The sequence below is a fragment of the Electrona antarctica genome, assembly GCF_951216825.1.
Source record: "Electrona antarctica genome assembly, chromosome: 22".
NCBI classification, from domain to species: domain Eukaryota; kingdom Metazoa; phylum Chordata; class Actinopteri; order Myctophiformes; family Myctophidae; genus Electrona; species Electrona antarctica.
The window spans coordinates 15,350,129-15,369,658 of record NC_136805.1 but is presented as its reverse complement, the minus strand read 5'-3'; the positions used below and the strand labels follow the sequence as shown (position 1 = coordinate 15,369,658).

Below are 19,530 nucleotides of genomic sequence, written 5' to 3'. Positions count from 1 at the left end.
CAATGTAATTGACATTCATAGTGTTGTCTGGTGCTGCCTGGGTATTGTGTGTAAAGTATCTCTCTCTCTCTCTCTCTCTCTCTCTCTCTCTCTCTCTCTCTCTCTCTCTCTCTCTCTCTCTCTCTCTCTCTCTCTCTCTCTCTCTCTCTCTCTCTCTCTCTCTCTCTCTCCCTCCCACCCACAATCTAATCTGCCTCCGCAGTCTTATAGCTGGAGTTTCAGACAGAGCACGAGGGAGAGAGAGGAGAGGGAATTCAGGTTCACTGGTTGGCTCCTTGCACGCGCAGAATCTGTGTGGCCACAAGAGAGCGCTGTGGGCAGCCTCTAACACACAAATCAATCAAAGTGTGTGTGGGGAGAAATGCAAAAAAGTTGTACTCGGTGGTGGAAAACTAACAAAGTACTTTTTCTCAAGTATTTCTCAATTTTATAATACTTCTTATTATACTAGTTACTAGTTTGCAGTTTTTCATCATTATTACAAAATATAAAAAATGTACTGCTTTGGTAGCCTACATTAAGAATATTTTGATGCCAATACTTTTGTACTTTCTACTCAAGTAACATTTTGAATATGGGACTTGTACTTGGAGCAGAACATTTCATTGTAGTATTGCTACTTCTACTCGAGTAAAACCTTTGAATACCCCCCTCCCCTCCCTCCCCTCCCCCACCACTGGTGTGATGTGAGGGCAGATGTAAAAAGTTTGTACTGCAGCAGAAAGTTACAAGGCTTTTTGTTACCGTCTCGTTCCCTGTGGCATTGAGAAGACACAAATCAGTACAAGATTCTCTCAGATGTCGATGTGTGTATGTCTACATATTTCATATCCGTGGCACACATACAGTACAGTGCTAGTAGGCTGTCAAGTGCTTCAGAGGCAGTGTGCATTGAACTGAGCACAACACTATTTGTTATACTTTCATATCTTCGTTTTTACTCGTTTCTCGGGCTGTTCTCGATCAATTATTCATTCTCTTGGTGATTATTCTATAGGTCGCTTTTTCGATTAATCGAGTAATCCAGAAGCACTTTAAAAACGTGTTGTTTCTTTAGATACTGTGTATGTCAACGGATATAATAACCACTTAATTCATCATTCGGTCATTGCGACGTACGCTTGTAGATCAGCTCTTTCCATTTTGGTTATAGTTTTTCTTGTTTTTTCCCCGTTTTGACTATAACATTCCCCAAAATCGGGCTTGATTACGAATCAATTACTTTATAAAATCATCTTCGATTTTCTTTTTTAATAACCCTTGCACTGGTACTCTTCTCTGTGCTGTGTATGTATTGACAGAGCTTCCCGGACCCCCCACCAACATAGTCCAACATAGTCTTTTCTCTGTGCTGTGTATTGACAGAGCTTCCCGGCCCCCCCACTAACAGTCTTTTCTCTGTGCTGTGTATTGGCAGAGCTTCCCGGACCCCCCACCAACATAGCCATCTCCAACATCGGCCCCCGCTCCGTCACCCTGCAGTTCAAACCCGGCTACGATGGCAAGACCTCCATCTCCCGCTGGCAGGTGGAAGCTCAGGTAAGGAGACACTTTTTTTTACCCCAGAGAAGGACAACATTTTAGCTCTGATTTGATCAGTCATGTGCTGAGGCCGATTCTAAAAACACCTTCTAAAACCTAACCTAACGTTTTCTGAAAACCTTCAAATTCTTATTAAAAATATATAAAATAAAGGATGTTGCTATATGAGACACAGAGGTGTATGAGACACAGAGGTAGCTCCCTGCATGAAAGGTAAAACAACCTATAGGTTACTAGCCTGGTTTCCAGCCCATAGACCCCGCCCACTCGACTGAGCGCAAAGAGCTGGAGGCTCTCAGAGTCTGACAATCAGGCTAATAGGTTACACCAGGTTTAAATGGGCTAAGTCTGCTTTGTAAAACAAATCATCTGTGTCGTGTGGGGGAAGCCTCATATGTCCAAAACCGTTACTTTTCAGCATTCAAATTCAAAAGCAGCAGAAGCTATGCGTTTTGAGCTTTGTGCGTCTGCTACTTTTGATACTTTTGTGTCTTTGGCCGCCCTCGAGCACTCGCATGACTGACAGGTCATTTTGAAGTTGATTATCTTTGCCCATGAAGCTTTCAGAAGGTTCCCCTTCCATGGCCATCATCATCCATCATCATTCCATCATCTCAGAATTATTTTGACATCTGAAACACTTTCTCTAAATATGAATTTAAGCACATGCTACTTCTGTCACACTTTACTTCAGTCATGCGAGTGCTAGGCAGCCTCACAGTCTAGTATTAGGGAATCTCATCTCAAACTGAAACGGCATGACTTGAATATACTTGTTTGAGCCTACTATCCTGACCTGAAAATGCTTTTTCTAAAGAGCTGGAGAGACATGGATATATGCCTGTTACTGAACAAACACTCTATATCACTCTATATCAAGTACTATATAGAGCACCCATTTTGACCTGAGATCAGATTCTAAAAATGTCTTCTACATCCTGACAGTTTTCTGAAAAAGCTATGTTTCTATGTCAGTCGTTCTTCGATTTTTCAAAAATAGCAGACCTACAAGCTCGTAGCGCGCCACTCGGTGGTGCGCTATGAGCTTGTAGATCTGCTATTTTTCAATAGCTAAAGCATAACATAATGCTAACACCAAAAGGGGTTCCCACCCAAAATGGGTTAACTCTTATCTCAACCAAAGAAAATCACTTACCCTACAGTACCTTTAAGCTGATGTTTTTTACTTATCGTTCCCAGGTGGGGACTATCGGAGACAGTGAAGACTGGGTGACCGTCCACCAGTTGTCCAATGAGCCTGAGGCGCGGTCCATGGAGGTCCCAGGACTCAACCCATACACCTTCTACAGGTGATGACATCACACACCACTTACACCAGCGTCTGACCTCACTGCCACTAGAGGGCCAATTTTTTTTTGTATTGGATCCAATTTTATTAGATCTACGGGGAATCTTAGATCGCATCATGTACGAACTGTGTTCCATGAATAAATACAAAAAATCACCCTGGCAATTTTACTCATATTGATATAAAGCATCAACTGATGGTAATTTTTTTTTAAATACAATCTCCAAACACAGACTAAAATGTAACTCAAACTGTTAACAATTGTTTTTGTTACACAGTTCCAAATAAACACGATCTATATACTGTATGGGGATTCCAATACAAAAAATAACGATGTGACCCAGGGCTAGTGGGACTTTGATACTACAGTACAGTACTAGAGAGTTAGAGAGTCTCACACACTAACACGCACATGTGAAAATACTGTAGGCAGGGCAGCACACAGACGGATGGTGAACACATGCAGGAAGAACAGACGCTTAAAAGAGAAACAATTAAGTTTTCTGCCCAACAACAGCGATAGGGTCTACAGTAAGTGATTAAGACTGTTGTATATCATAATAACAGGCATAGCAACAGACAACAGGTAGGATTAGCTCACCTGCAGTGAGTTCTAGGGAGTGGCTGTCATCATTACATGTCACGGGATACATTTCATTATCGCTTTTTGGCGAGCAGCACCACTGTCTGGGAAAATAATACACAGACTATTATGATTAGGATTTCATCACTATTATTGCGAACGCAGTGAGCATTTACTATGAGACCCAGCAGATCACGTCCGTGTGTCTGTGTGTGTGTGTGTCTGTGTGTCACGCTGTAACACCACCCGCCCACCACCAGAGGGCGCAGCTGTATCACACACAAAAACACACACACACACATGCACGCACGCACACACACACACACACACACGCACGCACGCACGCACGCACGCACGCACGCACACACACACACACAAAAAACTTAACTTAAAAAAAAACTTAACTTAAAAAAAAACTTAACTTAAAAAACAAAATTAAAAAGGAAAAACGCACACACACAAAACACTTAACTTAAAAAAAAACTTAACTTAAAAAAAAACTTAACTTAAAAAAAAACATAAAAAAGGAAAAACGCACACAAAAAACTTAACTTAAAAAAAAACTTAACTTAAAAAAAACTTAACTTAAAAGAAAACCTTAAAAAGGAAAAACGCACACACAAAAAAAAACTTAACTTAAAAAAAAACTTAACTTAAAAAAAAAACTTAAAAAGGAAAAACGCACACACACAAAAAACTTAACTTAAAAAAAAACTTACAGAAAAAACTTTAAAAAAAAAAACCTAAAAAATAAACACGCACGCACGCACACATACACACACTAAAAACATAACTTGAAAAAACATTTAATTTAAAAAAACTTAACTTAAAAAAAACCTTAAAAAGTACGTCATTTATTCCAATTGTTGTTATTGCAATTTACGAGCTGCGTTCGCTTCCCGCGTTTGCGCGTCTTACTTGTATATTATATCCCAACCAACGAACCACATAATCAGTTATTCTCATCTGTCTCTGGAAAGTAACCAATGTCTGTCACTCGACCTCTCTCAACGCATTAGTTTCTTCTGTGTCCGCATACAAATGCATGGCTTTCTGCCTCTCTGTCAATAACAGTTGAGCGTCATTATTCATAATAGGTGAACATTCTGCAAAAACAGGTGGACATTACTACGCTACTTTTGGCAAAGAACCCCATAGTATCATATTTTGTCGCTGTCTGCTAAAAATGAATGAGTGAGTGAGTGAGTGAGTGAGTGACTAGTGAGTGAGTGAGTGAGTGAGTGAGTGAGTGAGTGAGTGAAAAGAACACTAATGTAAACACCTGCCCATCAGGCTCCGCATGCGTCAGGTGAACATCGTGGGCACCAGTCCTCCCAGCCAGCCCTCCAGGAAGATCCAGACCCTGCAGGCTCCTCCAGACATGGCCCCCGCTAACGTCACCCTGCGTACCGCCAGCGAGACCAGCCTCTGGCTACGATGGGTGGTAAGTACCCACCGCTAGCGAGACCAGCCTCTGGCTACGATGGGTGGTAAGTACCCACCGCTAGTGAGACCAGCCTCTGGCTACGATGGGTGGTAAGTACCCACCGCTAGTGTGACCAGCCTCTGGCTACGATGGGTGGTAAGTACCCACCGCTAGTGAGACCAGCCTCTGGCTATACGATGGGTGGTAAGTACCCACCGCTAGTGAGACTAGCCTCTGGCTACGATGGGTGGTAAGTACCCACCGCTAGTGAGACCAGCCTCTGGCTACGATGGGTGGTAAGTACCCACCGCTAGTGAGACCAGCCTCTGGCTACGATGGGTGGTAAGTACCCACCGCTAGTGAGACCAGCCTCTGGCTACGATGGGTGGTAAGTACCCACCGCTAGTGAGACCAGCCTCTGGCTACGATGGGTGGTAAGTACCCACCGCTAGTGAGACCAGCCTCTGGCTACGATGGGTGGTAAGTACCCACCGCTAGTGAGACCAGCCTCTGGCTATACGATGGGTGGTAAGTACCCACCGCTAGTGAGACCAGCATCTGGCTACGATGGGTGGTAAGTACCCACCGCTAGTGAGACCAGCCTCTGGCTATACGATGGGTGGTAAGTACCCACCGCTAGTGAGACCAGCCTCTGGCTACGATGGGTGGTAAGTACCCACCGCTAGTGAGACTAACCTCTGGCTACGATGGGTGGTAAGTACCCACCACTAGTGAGACCAGCATCTGGCTACGATGGGTCAGTAAGTAAACCCTGCGGTGCTAAAGTCACCCTGCGTACTGCCAGTGAGACCATGCAGTCTCTGGCTACGATGGGTGGTAAAGTACCTCCCATTAGCCTCGCCCTGCGTATCGCTAATGAGACCAGCCCGCCAAGTCCTGGTCTCTCTCACACACACGCACAGGCAAGCGCACGCACGCACGCACGCACGCACGCACGCACGCACGCACGCACGCACACATACTGTACACACACACACACGTATAAATATACACCAGAGTTTTAATGGCCTTGGAGCTTAAATGTTAATTATCACCAGTGGCTATTAGCATACAGAAAAGCTTCCTTGTCCTGAGGCAGTGGTTCTCAAAGTGTGGTCTGGGGACCCCTCGAGGTAGCCCACATAATTGGCACAATTATGTAACAGTAAGATTTTAATATAACATGAATATAAAATATATATATATATATATATATAATATTAAAGACCTTGAAGAATGAATTTTCATTGCGGTACTGATAAGATAGGAAGTATCCTACATTAGTTCCATTGATCCAAGCCGGAACACAATCGATCGATTGACCATTGAAATAAACCTGCTCTGGAAGCGCACGGCGGCTCTGAGAACCCCTGATCTATTCTCCTCTCTGTGTGCCTGTGTCCCGCTCCAGCCTCTACCGGATTGGGAGTACAACGGGAACCCGGAGCTGGTGGGCTACCGGGTCCAGTACTCGCGCAGCAGCGCCCAGGGCCGCGGGGCGCTGACCCACGTGATCGCCGACCGCCTGGAGAGGGAGTTCACCATCGAGGACCTGGAGGAGTGGACCGAGTACGAGGTCAAGGTGCAGGCCATCAACGGCATCGGCACGGGGCCCTGGAGCCAGCCGGTCCGAGGATGGACCCGGGAGTCTGGTGAGAGAAACTTTGATTTCCGTCGACTTTAAACTATGACGAAAAATGTTCGTCGACTACCTTTTTACACTGACGAAGACTAAATAAAAACTAAGCTATCATGACTAAAACTGACTAAATATGTTGACAATTATGACTAAATATGATAAATATTAGAATATTAGAATTGGATTTGTTTTTACGTCCGGATACCCTGTCCAGGATAGACTCCAGACTCACCTCCTCAGGAGACTTGGCTCAGATCTGAACCCATAATTTGATTTTTGCGTTATAATATTGGAATATTAGACTAAATATATAGACTAAATAGCCTATGTTGATAATGTTGTCAACAAATAAGACTAGTGGAAAATAGATCCAGTAGAACTAAAAGATAAGTCATTTTATGTTTGGATGGATTCGGATGTTGCACTCTGAACATATTTTCAGTGTGCAACCAAGTGTAACATCAGCCATACAACGCCGTCAAGGCCCACCAAAATACTACACTAAAACTAAGACATTTCAGATGCCAAAAATGTGACTAAAACTAAATCAAAATGTGCTGTCAAAATCAACACTGACACGCACGCATGCACACACACACACACACACACACACACACACACACACACACACACACACACACACACACACACACACACACACACACACACATGCAAGGCAAGACAAGTTATTATAGCACATTTTAACAACAAGGCATTTACACTGAGAAAAATAAATTGAGTCCTGACATCACTCCCACTAGCCCATGGGTCAGGGCGTTATTTTTTGTATTGGATTTCTCATAGAGGAATCTTAGATCATCGTCATATAAGAACTGTGGTCCAAAAATAAACTGTGATGTGACTCTGTGTCGTTTATCATCTATTGAGTTACAGTTGATAACGTCTGTCTTTTCCGAGAGAAAACAACATATTTTCTTGCTCTTTGATTAAATTATTACTTTTTTTTTTACTATCAGTTGATGCTTCATATACAAAAAAATAATGCCCTGAGGGGGATAGCACCCTCTAGCGGCAGTAATGTCAGACTTCGGTGCTCTAAAAGGGGACGTCTGAATTCAATTCAGTAAGAAAAGGAAAACGTTAATAGGAAACACCTAGTATTTAACACACAGAAACATAAGAGAACAGAGAGTTTTGACAGACCTGCAGTTTTCTGGGAGTTTGAAAGCAGAACTCTCCCAGATGACTTGAGACTTTGTGGTTCATGATATCAGAACCAAGATGAGAAATGGTGTACTGTTTTGGCCCTAAATCCTTCAACGCTTCATAAACAAATATTTTGAAATCAATTCTTTTGACACACAAGGGAGCCATGCAGTGTAAAGATGTAACAAGTGCAGTGATATAGATCCACTTTGTCCTGAGCAGCAGTGTTCTGAATTGTCTGGTCGATAGTTTTTAGAGAGACACCTGTGGTGTTAGTTTTCAAATAATTGTAGTGGAGTAAAACTACAATATTTGCCTCTGAGATGTAGTGGAGTAGAAGTAAACGTATTGAAAATCGTAAATACTCCACTAAAGTAAAAGCACCCGAAAAATGGACAACAACAGTACTCGAGTACATGTAAATCATTTAATTTCCATGCACCACTGAGCTAAAAGTATAAAGACACCGTTACTGTACACGCAGGCATGCACGGACACACACACACACACACACACACACACACACACGCGCACACACACAAACACACAAACACACACACGCCATCCAACTCCGTTCACTTCTCGCACAAACTGAATCCAATTCGGGGGGTAAATCCTATGTTATATTTTTTGGGACAGTAATCTGTCTGAACTGCTCAAAGGGCTGCACGATTAAATTCCTGCATTTCCCTAATCCACTCAAACACAAATCCACCTGGCCTCACCTCACTCCAACCAACACCCAGACACGCAGAAAAGCACGTCACACATGAATAGCATCAACATGCTCAATGCTGGCCGGGTCAAACCGGTCATGGTGGGAGCTTTGACTGGTGACGTGACAGACACCACTACATGAAAACCAGTAAGACGCCTGAGGGCGAGAAGAGACCTCACCCTAAAGGGCGAGGTCGCGGGCCCAGGTAGGGCCGGCCCTTAACCCATTTTGACCTGAGATCAGATTCTAAAAATGTCTTCTACATCCTGACAGTTTTCTGAAAAAGCTATGTTTCTATGTCAGTCGTTCTTCGATTTTTCCAAAATAGCAGACCTACAAGCTCGTAGCGCGCCACTCGGTGGCGCGCTATGAGCTTGTAGATCTGCTATAAAAGGGGTTCCCGCCCAAAATGGTATAATTTTCGGGCCTGTTGAGAACTCTAGTTTTCGCCGGCTGCCGGGCGAAAACTAAGTTATTATTAGCTGCACTAATAACTTTGGGGCAGGCCCGTCTAGAGTTTGAAATTTGAATGGACAGGTATAAGTCAAAAGGGAGACATCGAAGAGGAAGGATGGATGGGGAAGGATCAACATATGGAATGTCAGAAAAGGTTCTGAAATATATCCATATATGGAGATCTAAGGGTTTGAGGTCAGATGTAGAGTTGCTGGCCAATAGTGATGACATCAGGGATCTCCATACTGTATACGGGGTTAACTGCGACAGCAGGTCGCATTTACTATCAAAGTCAAAGTCGTACGATTTGTCACACACGTTACCGCAGTGAAATTTGTTCTCCGCATTTGACCCATCTCTTGGAGCAGTGAGCCGCGGCCAAGGAGCGGTGAGCTGCAGCCGTGCCGCGCTCGGGAACCATTTGATTAGTAGATTTGACCCCCCAATCCAACCCATTGATGCTGAGTGTCAAGCAGGGAGGCATTGGGTCCCATTTTTACAGTCTTTGGTATGACCCGGCCGGGGATCGAACCCCAACCTCCCAGTTTCAGGGCGGACACTCTAACCACAAGGCCACTGAGCTATGACTATGACATCAGGGTCTCCACATATCCATCCCTGATGATGTCAAATGATGTCACGAGACCTGGGCCACCATGTGGTGCCCGACACACTAACTGACGGGAAATGCTCGATTCCATAGTTAACTGCGACCTATAGCATCTCTGCCTTAGGTTGTGACCAGGCTTTTCTCTTCGCAGATGAGTAAGCCTGGGACCGAGGCTACGTTTATCCCCCTGTACATGCAGTGCAGAGCAAAATGGTAAAACCATACAAAATACAAGGCACTAACATGCTGATCAGGAGCAGTTAGGGTGACGCGTAAACCGTAACCCTCCGTTATTCTAGAGCAGCTACCTCCTGAGCCATTATAGTTAAATGCTGGCATAGCAGCTACAGCTGGCATATAGTGGGTACACCTGGCATAACACATGGGTGTGTGTTATGCTAGGGTAGTGAGGTTAGTGCCAGGTTATTCAATGGTGCAGAGCGCCCATTTAACAATCATTTGAACTCTACCCTAGATTCCGCTGGCCTGCAGCTGCTCTGATGGCACACCGGGCTGCAACAAGCAGTGCCCAGATTCCATGCGTTCAACAGCTGGCAGCGCTCCGTCATCACTATCCCACACTCCACACCACTCTATCCCTGTCATCGCCTCTCTCATATGAAACCTCATACGTCCAAAACTGTTTACTTTTCAGGATTAAAATTCGAAAGCATCAAAAGTATAGCAGATCTGCAAGCTCAAAACGCGTTGCTTCGCACCGTGTTTCGCACCGAGTTTCGAGCTTGCGGATCTGCAACTTTTGATGCTTTTGTGTGACACTGTAGTATGATCGCGGAGGGCGTTCATTTACGGAAAAAAACTCAAAAACCTAGAACATGGAGATAAGAGGTTTCTGCCCGACAGCAACGTCATGTGAAAGCCCCATATAATGTGAAGCCTGTGATCAAGGCCAGGGCTGTGTTTTAGATGCTTAAACATCCTACATACTTTGGTCCCTCAGGGGTCCCCCTGGGCTCTATACTAGGTCCGCCCGTTGACAAATCTCTTTGGCGGCAGTGGCTCAGGAGCGTATAGAACGGCCGCTTGGGAAAACGGAAGGTTCCCAGGGCTCCCCTTAGTGGCGTCAAAGTGTCCTTGAGCAAGACACTGAACCCCTAACTGATCCTGATGAGTAGGTTGGTGCCTTGGTTTCCTCGGCCATCTGTGTCAATGGGTGAATGTAATGCACATTGTAAAGCGCCACTATATAAATGCACCATTTAAAATGGCAAGCTTGGCTATTCTCTCTGAGTGTTTGCTGTCAGAATGGGAACATGAATAAATAGTGCTTGTACAGAAAACCTTTTCTCTCCCTCCCTCTCTCTCTCTCTCTCTCTCTCTCTCTCTCTCTCTCTCTCTCTCTCCCCCCCCCCCCCCCCGTAGTTCTCTCTCGTCTGTGTGCTCTTCTCTTCTCCTCTCTCGTCTTCTCTTGTGCTCTCACTTTGGTTACCAGACCTTCGGAGGAACGGAGCAATTTGAGGGAAAGGAGTCGTAGGAAATTGGGAACATATGGGGCCTGAATGGCGAATTCCATCCCTTTTCCTTTTTTCTTTGGTTTCCCCTCACTGCAGCAAATTCTTGGGAATCAGGGCATTATGTCCAGGGATGAGTGCCAAGGAAGAGAGCTGCTCTGTTCTCTGTCTGCCTAGTGTCTCTGTCGCGTGGAACCCTCGTATGAAACGAGGGTTCTTCAGGATTCAATATAATTCAATATATTGAAAAATATCAGATTTGCAAGCTGTCACAACCATGACAGCGTTTTAACATTGTAGATCATATAGTTGTGCTACTTAGTTGTGTGTGTGATGCTGTAATTAATTTACAAAAAAGTTTAAATATGGAGATAAGAGATTTTTGCCCGACAGCAACGATATTCTATTTAGGCCTCAATGGTTCACCAGGTTCTCTGGAGATACCATGTGCACGGTGCACACATGCGTGCACACGCACCCGCACACACGCACACACGACACGCAGACATGCACACACAAGGGAAACCCATTTCGTTGCTGTTGGGTGGATGTCCAAAACCACTGTTTTTAGGAAATGTAATATTTCTCATTTATTTCTTTAATATTTTCACTGGTCCAATAAATATTTATAAAACCCACAGACACGCTTAACCACTTCTGGGCAAGCCCTAAGGCGATTAAAGAAAGTTATAAAAGTGATATACAAAGTACATTATATTTCTCTCCTCTCCTCTCCTCTCCTCTCCTCTCCTCTCCTCTCCTCTCCTCTCCTCTCCTCTCCTCTCCTCTCCTCTCCTCAACAGTGTCGTCCTGTGGTCCCACCAATGTCTCTGCCTTCGCCACCACCTCCAGCAGCATCCTGGTGCGCTGGTTCGAGGTCCCTGAGCCAGACCGGAACGGCCTCATCCTGGGCTACAAGGTACATGTGTACACTGTCTCTGCCAGGGTGGAAACCGCATAATGTCCAAACCTGGTACTTTTCAGGATTCAAATTCAAAAATGGCAAAAGTAGCAGTCCTATACAAGCTCGAAACACGGCCCTTCGTGTCATGTTTCGAGCTTATTGATCTGCTACTTTTGATGATTTTGTGTGACACTGTAGTATGATCAAGTAGTAGGGTGCTAATACACGACAACAAAACACAAAATGTTTGGAAAAACAAATAGTCCTTTTTTGGTCCTGGTATCAGGGGGTGTTACATGGGACGACATGAAAATGTCATGTCATGAATATTGTGGCCAAAATAATTTCGTGATAATCAAAATAATATTTGCTAACATTTGTTAACCAGCCCAGCATCCATATTCTGAGGTTAGCATTAGCCAAAACAGCAGGACATTGCAACGGATTGTGACCTTGCAAATTTGATATTTTTGGTGAAGAGAGTTGGTGTAGAGCAGGGGTTCTCAACGTTTTTGGCCGGGGACCCCCGAAAATGCTTTGGCAACGTCTCGGGACCCCCGCCCCGCCCCCTCCCGACCCCCAATATAAATTGACTGCTACAATAACCTTAAACCATTTTGGGCGGGAACCCCTTTTGGTGTTTTAAGCATTGTTATAATTTAGCTATTTAAAAATAGCAGATCTACAAGCTCATAGCGCGCCACCGAGTGGCGCGCTACGAGCTTGTAGGTCTGCTATTTTTGAAAAATCGTGAAAAAAAAAATTAAAAAAATTATTTGGGGACCCCCTAAAATAATTTGGCGACCCCCCGAGGGGTCGCGACCCACGGGTTGAGAACCCCTGGTGTAGAGTAGACGAGGAAAAAAAGCAGTCCAACTATAGAGCCATGATGATGTAGCCTACAACATCACGATAAGTTAAAATCTCCTAACCATGATTATTGTGAGTGTTTTTTAATCACGATAAACGACAGATTCTATGCGTTCAACAGCTGATAATGACATCATATGCATGGTCTCTACCAGGTGGTGTACAAGGAGAAGGACAGTGACAGTGCGGTCCAGCTGTGGACGGTGGAGGGCAACGCCAGCCACAGTGTGCAGCTGACGGGTCTGGGGAAGTACGTCCTCTATGAGATCCAGGTCCTGGCCTTCACCCGGGTGGGCGACGGGCGCCCCAGCGCCCCCGCCATCCTGGAGAGGACGCTGGATGACGGTACGCACCACAGCCTAGTCCGCATCTATCAGATCCATTGATTGATTGATTGATTGATTGATTGATTGATTGATTGGTTGGTTGGCGATTTATTGAGCTTTTTTGGAAATGTGTCTCTTACGCCAGTGGTTCCCAAAGTGGGGTCCGGGGACCCCCAGGGGTCCTTGAGGGAGTTCCAGGGGGTCCCCAGCTAAATGATAGTTTGGAACCAAATGGACCCTTATGGGTCTGTAACTCTGAGAGTGTACAAATGGAACCAAATGGACCCTTATGGGTGTGTAACTCTGAGTGTACAAATGGAACCAAATGGACCCTAACTTGGTTCCATTTCATCACACTCTCAGAGTTAAATTAACATTGATTTTACAATATAAATTGGGGGTCCCAGAGATAGAAATGCCATTAAATGGGGGTCCGTAGACTGAAATGAAACGAGTTAAGAATCTCTGCTAGAGCCGTAAAAATCTTCTCTTATGGGGGTCCCTGGCATATCTTTTCAAATGGGGGTCCGCGGGCTAATTAGTGTCAATTTGGGGGTCCTTGACATGAAAAAGGTTGGGATTGTTTTCATGTCAAGGAGTGCCAAATTAATATGTTGTTTTTGACCGTTGACCCCCATCTGAAAATTTGTTTCAGGGACCCCACAATATTGGTCTTGTTTTACAATATTAAAAATGTTGTCATAATTCTTTCAAGATTCTTTTGAACAACTGAATCAAACTGAATTCAAAATGTGTTGTGAACAACGCATTTCTCACAACTGCTGTGAGCTTGTAGATCGTCTATTTTCAAGGTAATGGTAACCTTATTTTCCATAATCTTGCTGGGGAGTGGGACCCCCTGGCAAGGACCCCCTGGGGGTCCCCGGGCCCCACCTCGAGAACCACTGGCCTAGATTGCTTCTCCGTCAGGAGGCTAGGAGCCACACAGGAGGCTAGGGGCCACACAGGAGGCTAGGAGCCACACAGAAGGCTAGGGGCGACTGCAGCATTCATTTTGCCATTGCAGTATACAGTAAATCCTGTTTCCTTTTGCATATTTAACTCAATGAGGTAGGGGGGAGAGAAAATATAAAAATCAATATTGTGCCGTTTCTCGGCACCGCATGCATTCATTGACTCATGATTTAATTTGTTGTGGATAAATAAATCCATGCTGGGCTGAGCCATTATAGAGCACAGTGTATTTCTCTCCATTAAGCTTGATAAAATATCACCTTTATAATGTGTCTGGACCAGAGGCTCATTTTGGATGCACAGAATAGATATCTCTGTGTTGTTTGTTTAAAAGGTGTTTTAGATTCAGTGTAGCGTTTCAAGGTTATTGCATTTCTTGTTTGTTTCTTTTTAAACTTTTTGTTTTCAATATCAGTTAATATCGGTTTTTAAAGCGGGTTTTCTGCAGTAATGAGGCTTGTGTGTGTGTGTGTGTGTGTGTGTGTGTGTGTGTGTGTGTGTGTGTGTGCGTGTGCGTGTGCGTGTGCGTGTGCGTGCGTGCGCGTGCGCGCGCGTGCAATTAATATTATTTTTCTTCAGTTTACTAACTGTTTTACAATTTGACTTTTTGTTATTTTGTTTATTTTTATGCTATAATAAGCGTGCTGTTGTGTTGCAGTGCCGGGCCCTCCGGTGGGCATCCTGTTCCCTGAAGTGCGGACCATCTCGGTCAGGCTCATCTGGCAGTCTCCTGCCCAGCCTAACGGCATCATCCTGGGTCAGTACTACCACACCACAACCCCTGTAGACTGGAGGAACTCAGACATCACTGTCCGTCCAGCATGCAGAAACCTTGTATCTCCATAGTTCAACTTGATGTGCAGGACTGTATCTGACTTGTGAAGTTTGGGAAACAAACAACTCCATATGTCGCGGAGCTACGTCCCATAGCCTGAAGGGATGCGACACTCTGATTGGTTCAGAAGCACACAGCCTTCCGTTTTAGACTGAAAATTCTAAATAAAACGACCAAAAAGCCAACGCACTCCATCTTTAAGTACTTTTGCCACCCCATATTTTTTGCCTGAAATGACACCTGTGTTTGTGTTCTGCCCCATCCCAGCCTATCAGATCACGTACCGGCTGAACTCCACCAATAGCAACACGGCCACAGTGGACGTGCTGAATCCCAGCGCCCGGCAGTACACGGTGACGGGCCTGAAGCAGGAGTCTGTCTACGTGTTCCGCATCACCGCGCAGACGCGCAAGGGCTGGGGGGAGGCGGCCGAGGCCCTGGTGGTCACCACCGAGAAGAGAGGTAACACTGACACCGAGTGGTCTGTCATGGAACTGCGGTTATTATTGAGCGGTGCCAAACCGCTCCAATGACTGGCCGCGTGACTGTGTATGTCTGTATGTCAAAGTACAAACAGCTGCAATTGTATACACAAATACGTTTGAGCCAGTTTATTCCATGCCAACCCCAGCCTTAGCTTGATTTGGCAAATTCCCCACACCTGTCGAATTCCCCACACCTGTCGGATTCTCCACACATGCAATTTACTTATCATTATCAATTTACTTTCCACAGTCAGTTTGTACTCTTCAGACATTCTCCACACATTCTCCGCAGACGTTTGCCACTGCACAAGGACTTTCCAGAACAGTTGATGTGGCTGGCCACTTATAGGCTACTGTTAACATCAGGGATCTCCATATGGTCATAAAAGGCGACAAACGGAGAGACATATACAGAGATCTCCATATACTGTATGAGCACAAAAGGTACAGCAAATGTTTGAGAAAACCTTGCTGAGGTACAGAGGCAGGTATGTATGGGATATCAGTGTTGGCCTGGTATTGGAGGAGACACGTGGAGGTACAGAGGCAGGTATGTATGGGATATCAGTGTTGGCCTGGTATTGGAGGAGACACGTGGAGGTACAGAGGCAGGTATGTATGGGATATCAGTGTTGGCCTGGTATTGGAGGAGACACACAGAGATACAGAGGCAGGTATGGGTTGGCATCAGTGTTGGCGTGGTATTGGAGGAGACACACGGAGATACAGAGGCAGGTATGGGTTGGCATCAGTGTTGGCCTGGTATTGGAGGTATACAGTCAGACAGGAAGCCGATGTGACTGACTGGCTGTTTACCAGTGGTTCATCATCACCGTGGTAACAAGTCTGTCGGCATGCTTCTGATCGTTTGCTTAATTGCTTTTACCCAGTAATATTCATGTATTCGGTATTTCAGTAATATTAATGTATTCTGTAATTCAGTAATATGCATGTATTCAGTAATTCAGTGATGTTCATTTATTCAGCTACTTTGCATTTGTCCAGGAGGTACAACACGTTCAAAATAGCAGCTCACCGATATTTGTGGTGCAAAGTACTGTATAACTCAGGCTTAAAAGTGGTGCAAGTGTTTCCTTTTGGTTACAAACAATTGGTTTTTTTTTTTTAAGACCTGAGGCCGATTCTACAACTGCCTTCTAAAACAGTACATCTCAAAGTTTTAGGTTGCAACATTACAATGATTATAATTATGACAATATAAAGCTATTCAACAACACTGTTACTGAACAAACACATGTACAGTAACACTCTCTATGTCTCTCTCTCTCTCTCTCTCTCTCTCTCTCTCTCTCTCTCTCTCTCTCTCTCTCTCTCTCTCTCTCTCTCTCTCTCTCTCTCTCTCTCTCTCTCTCTCTCTCTCTCTCCCCGTCCATCCAGCTCGTCCCCAGCCCACCAGCCGTCCCATGGTGCCCCAGGAGCGCGTGCGGGCGCGCCACGTCCTGCTGTCGTGGGAGCCAGGCAGCGACGGCCTGTCTCCCGTGCGCTACTACACCGTGCAGCTCAGGGAGCTCCCAGAAAGCAACTGGACCGTCCAGTCGGCCTCGGTCAACCACGAGGCCAGCTCCTACACCGTGGACAGGTATGGTACTATGCACTGCAGCTGCAGCTGCAGTCGGGAGGGCCAATCAATGCACAGCGTGATGTAGGGCATTCACTTCTAGTCATTTTTACTAGTTGACTAGTTGCCTAGTTTACTAGTTGTTTAACTACCTATTATGTAAAAAATAAAATAAATTAAAAAAATAAACTTTTTTTTTTTTAATAAATATTTGTACATTGAAAAACTGTGTACATGGGGACTATAACTATAATCTACATGATCTTGAGGCCTACCAAAAAAAATAAAAAAAATATTTTCTTTTTCTTTTTTTTCTTATCAACTAGTCAACTAGTACCAACAAGGTCGACTAGTGGATTTACTAGTCGACTAGTAAACTAGTCGACTAGTTGCTTAATGCCCTATGACACCCAGTGGTGGAAAGTAACTTAAGTACATAATATTGTTGCTGTTGGGCAGAAACCTCTTATATCCACGTTTGAACGTTTTGTGTTTGTTCATAAATTAAGGCCATACTTGATCGTACTACAGTGTCACACAAAAGCATCAAAAGTAGCGGATCTATTCAGCGTTTCGAGTTTGTAGATCTGCTACTTTTGCTATGTTTGAATTATTTGAATCCTGAAAAGTCACCGTTTTGGACATTCTGAGGTTTCCACCCGACAGAGACGATTAATTTATACTTAAGTGCTGTACTTAAGTATAATTTAGAGGTACATTTTGCAGTACGATCATACTCACTTAGTCCACCACATCTCGGAGGCTAATATTGTACTTTTTACTCAATTATTTGAAGATGTTAGTTACAGCTCACTTTGCGGATGTATAGTATTCTTACAAAACATACATTAAAACCAAGTAATCCCTATGTTAATGTTATATATCCCCCTCAAAAATAAATACAAATACAATAAAAAAGGTTTAACAGAAAAGTATTTTGAAGCACCACTGTAGCCATCTCAAACATCTCCCTTGCTGGGGGTCATCGCCATGCTGGTTTGTGGTGGAAATTTTTGTCAAAATTATATTTTTGCCATGGACATAGAACATGAGACAAGCACATCAAGACCTAGTCCTAAATGACTGTACAGTAACTCTTGACAGTGTACAAATGGAACCAAATGGTTCCATTTGTAAAGATCAAAATAAAGAACCATTTATAATGGTGTGTAAAAACGGAATCAAAACATTTGCCACGGGTGAGGCCAAGTCTTGCCACGGACACATTTTGTCCATGTAAGGACATATAGAATAGATGACCCCTGAGTCTAAGCAGCTGGCCCGTTTAGAGGCTACAATCCGACGGCTTCTTTGGGTTTGTGGAACTATGTTGTCATGCCGTGATAAAGTAAAGTATGGATGGATGTGAACATTATAGCACTCAGTGCTAGAGGCTGTCCAACAGCAGAACCCTACAGTATGCTGCTCCCACAAGGTGTTAGTCTGCCTTTAATGATGTGTAAAATGCAGCGAGGTGCATGGAGTTCCACAGGAGAAGAGGCCATGAGGTTAGCATATGTTGTTACAGCTTAACGATGCAGCACAAAGTCTCAGGGCCTTTAAGCATGTGGTTCATCACAGTTCTGATAGCTTCCGTGTTACACGCATAAAATAAGAAGTTACTAGAGGCGGCGGAATCTTTGTGATAGGACTCTTTTTTTTTTTTTTTAACCACTTATCTCCAGTAGATCTGCATTTTTTGGCCCGTGGTGTTGAGGGGGGAAATGCAAACTAAGTACAGAATGAAAGGTCACATTTTTCTAAGTATTAAGTGATTCAACATCTCAAAAATACATATTAACATGAATCCAAAATACACTGATGATCGTGTTGTCAAACGATGAATTTTATACAATATGTAGTGGGCTTCATCTCTCTCTCTCAGCTAGGGGGGTCCACGGCCTGAAAGACGTTGACACCCATGTTTTACAGTATAGATTATGGTCCCAGAGATAAGCACTTGTATCAAATGCATATAAAACTATGTGTTTACTTGGTTTGCTTGTCTAAACTAGAATGTGTATTGCTGTGTGCTTTGCACCTTCAGGTTGAAGCCCTTCACCTCCTACCAGTTCAAAGTGAAGGCCACCAACGACATAGGAGACAGTGAATACAGCCAGGAGAGCGAGGCCATCACCACACTGCAAGACGGTAAGGACTACTACAACACATTCTATCATAGGAGACAGTGAATACAGCCAGGAGAGCGAGGCCATCACCACACTGCAAGACGGTAAGGACTACTACAACACATTCTATCATAGGAGACAGTGAATACAGCCAGGAGAGCGAGGCCATCACCCTGCATCACACTGCAAGACGGTAAGGACGAAACAACTGCAACACATTCTATCATAGGAGACAGTGAATACAGCCAGGAGGTCCCCAGCTACATTATTATTGATAGTTATGGGAACCAAAACTCGGGACAGTGTACTAATGGAACCAAATGGACCCTCTATTTGTAGATTTCCAGAGTGTACAGTTTATTATTATTTATTTTTTTGTATTTTTATTTATTTAGGTATGGATTCCGACTGAAACAATGTTTGGGCTATCTCTAACCCTGTTATAATTGTATTTATTACATTTAATTCGGTCAATCATCTTTTGAAATAAATCATCAATCAAGAT

General features: G+C 44.2%; 1 protein-coding gene across 10 annotated transcripts in view; it reads left to right on the top strand.

Moving 5' to 3' along the window:
• The window catches only part of LOC306915666 (protein sidekick-2-like), a 532,391-nt gene that overhangs the window by 460,489 nt on the left and 52,372 nt on the right, over positions 1 to 19,530 (top strand). For all 10 annotated transcript variants that reach the window (XM_079493153.1, XM_079493148.1, XM_079493152.1 and 7 more), the window contains 10 exons: positions 1,418 to 1,539; positions 2,743 to 2,852; positions 4,728 to 4,878; positions 6,272 to 6,512; positions 11,726 to 11,841; positions 12,852 to 13,041; positions 14,656 to 14,754; positions 15,100 to 15,294; positions 16,716 to 16,917; positions 18,944 to 19,047. In XM_079493153.1, the coding sequence (XP_079349279.1) occupies positions 1,418 to 1,539; positions 2,743 to 2,852; positions 4,728 to 4,878; positions 6,272 to 6,512; positions 11,726 to 11,841; positions 12,852 to 13,041; positions 14,656 to 14,754; positions 15,100 to 15,294; positions 16,716 to 16,917; positions 18,944 to 19,047 (1,530 nt within the window). The remainder of the gene's footprint in view (positions 1 to 1,417; positions 1,540 to 2,742; positions 2,853 to 4,727; positions 4,879 to 6,271; positions 6,513 to 11,725; positions 11,842 to 12,851; positions 13,042 to 14,655; positions 14,755 to 15,099; positions 15,295 to 16,715; positions 16,918 to 18,943; positions 19,048 to 19,530) is intronic.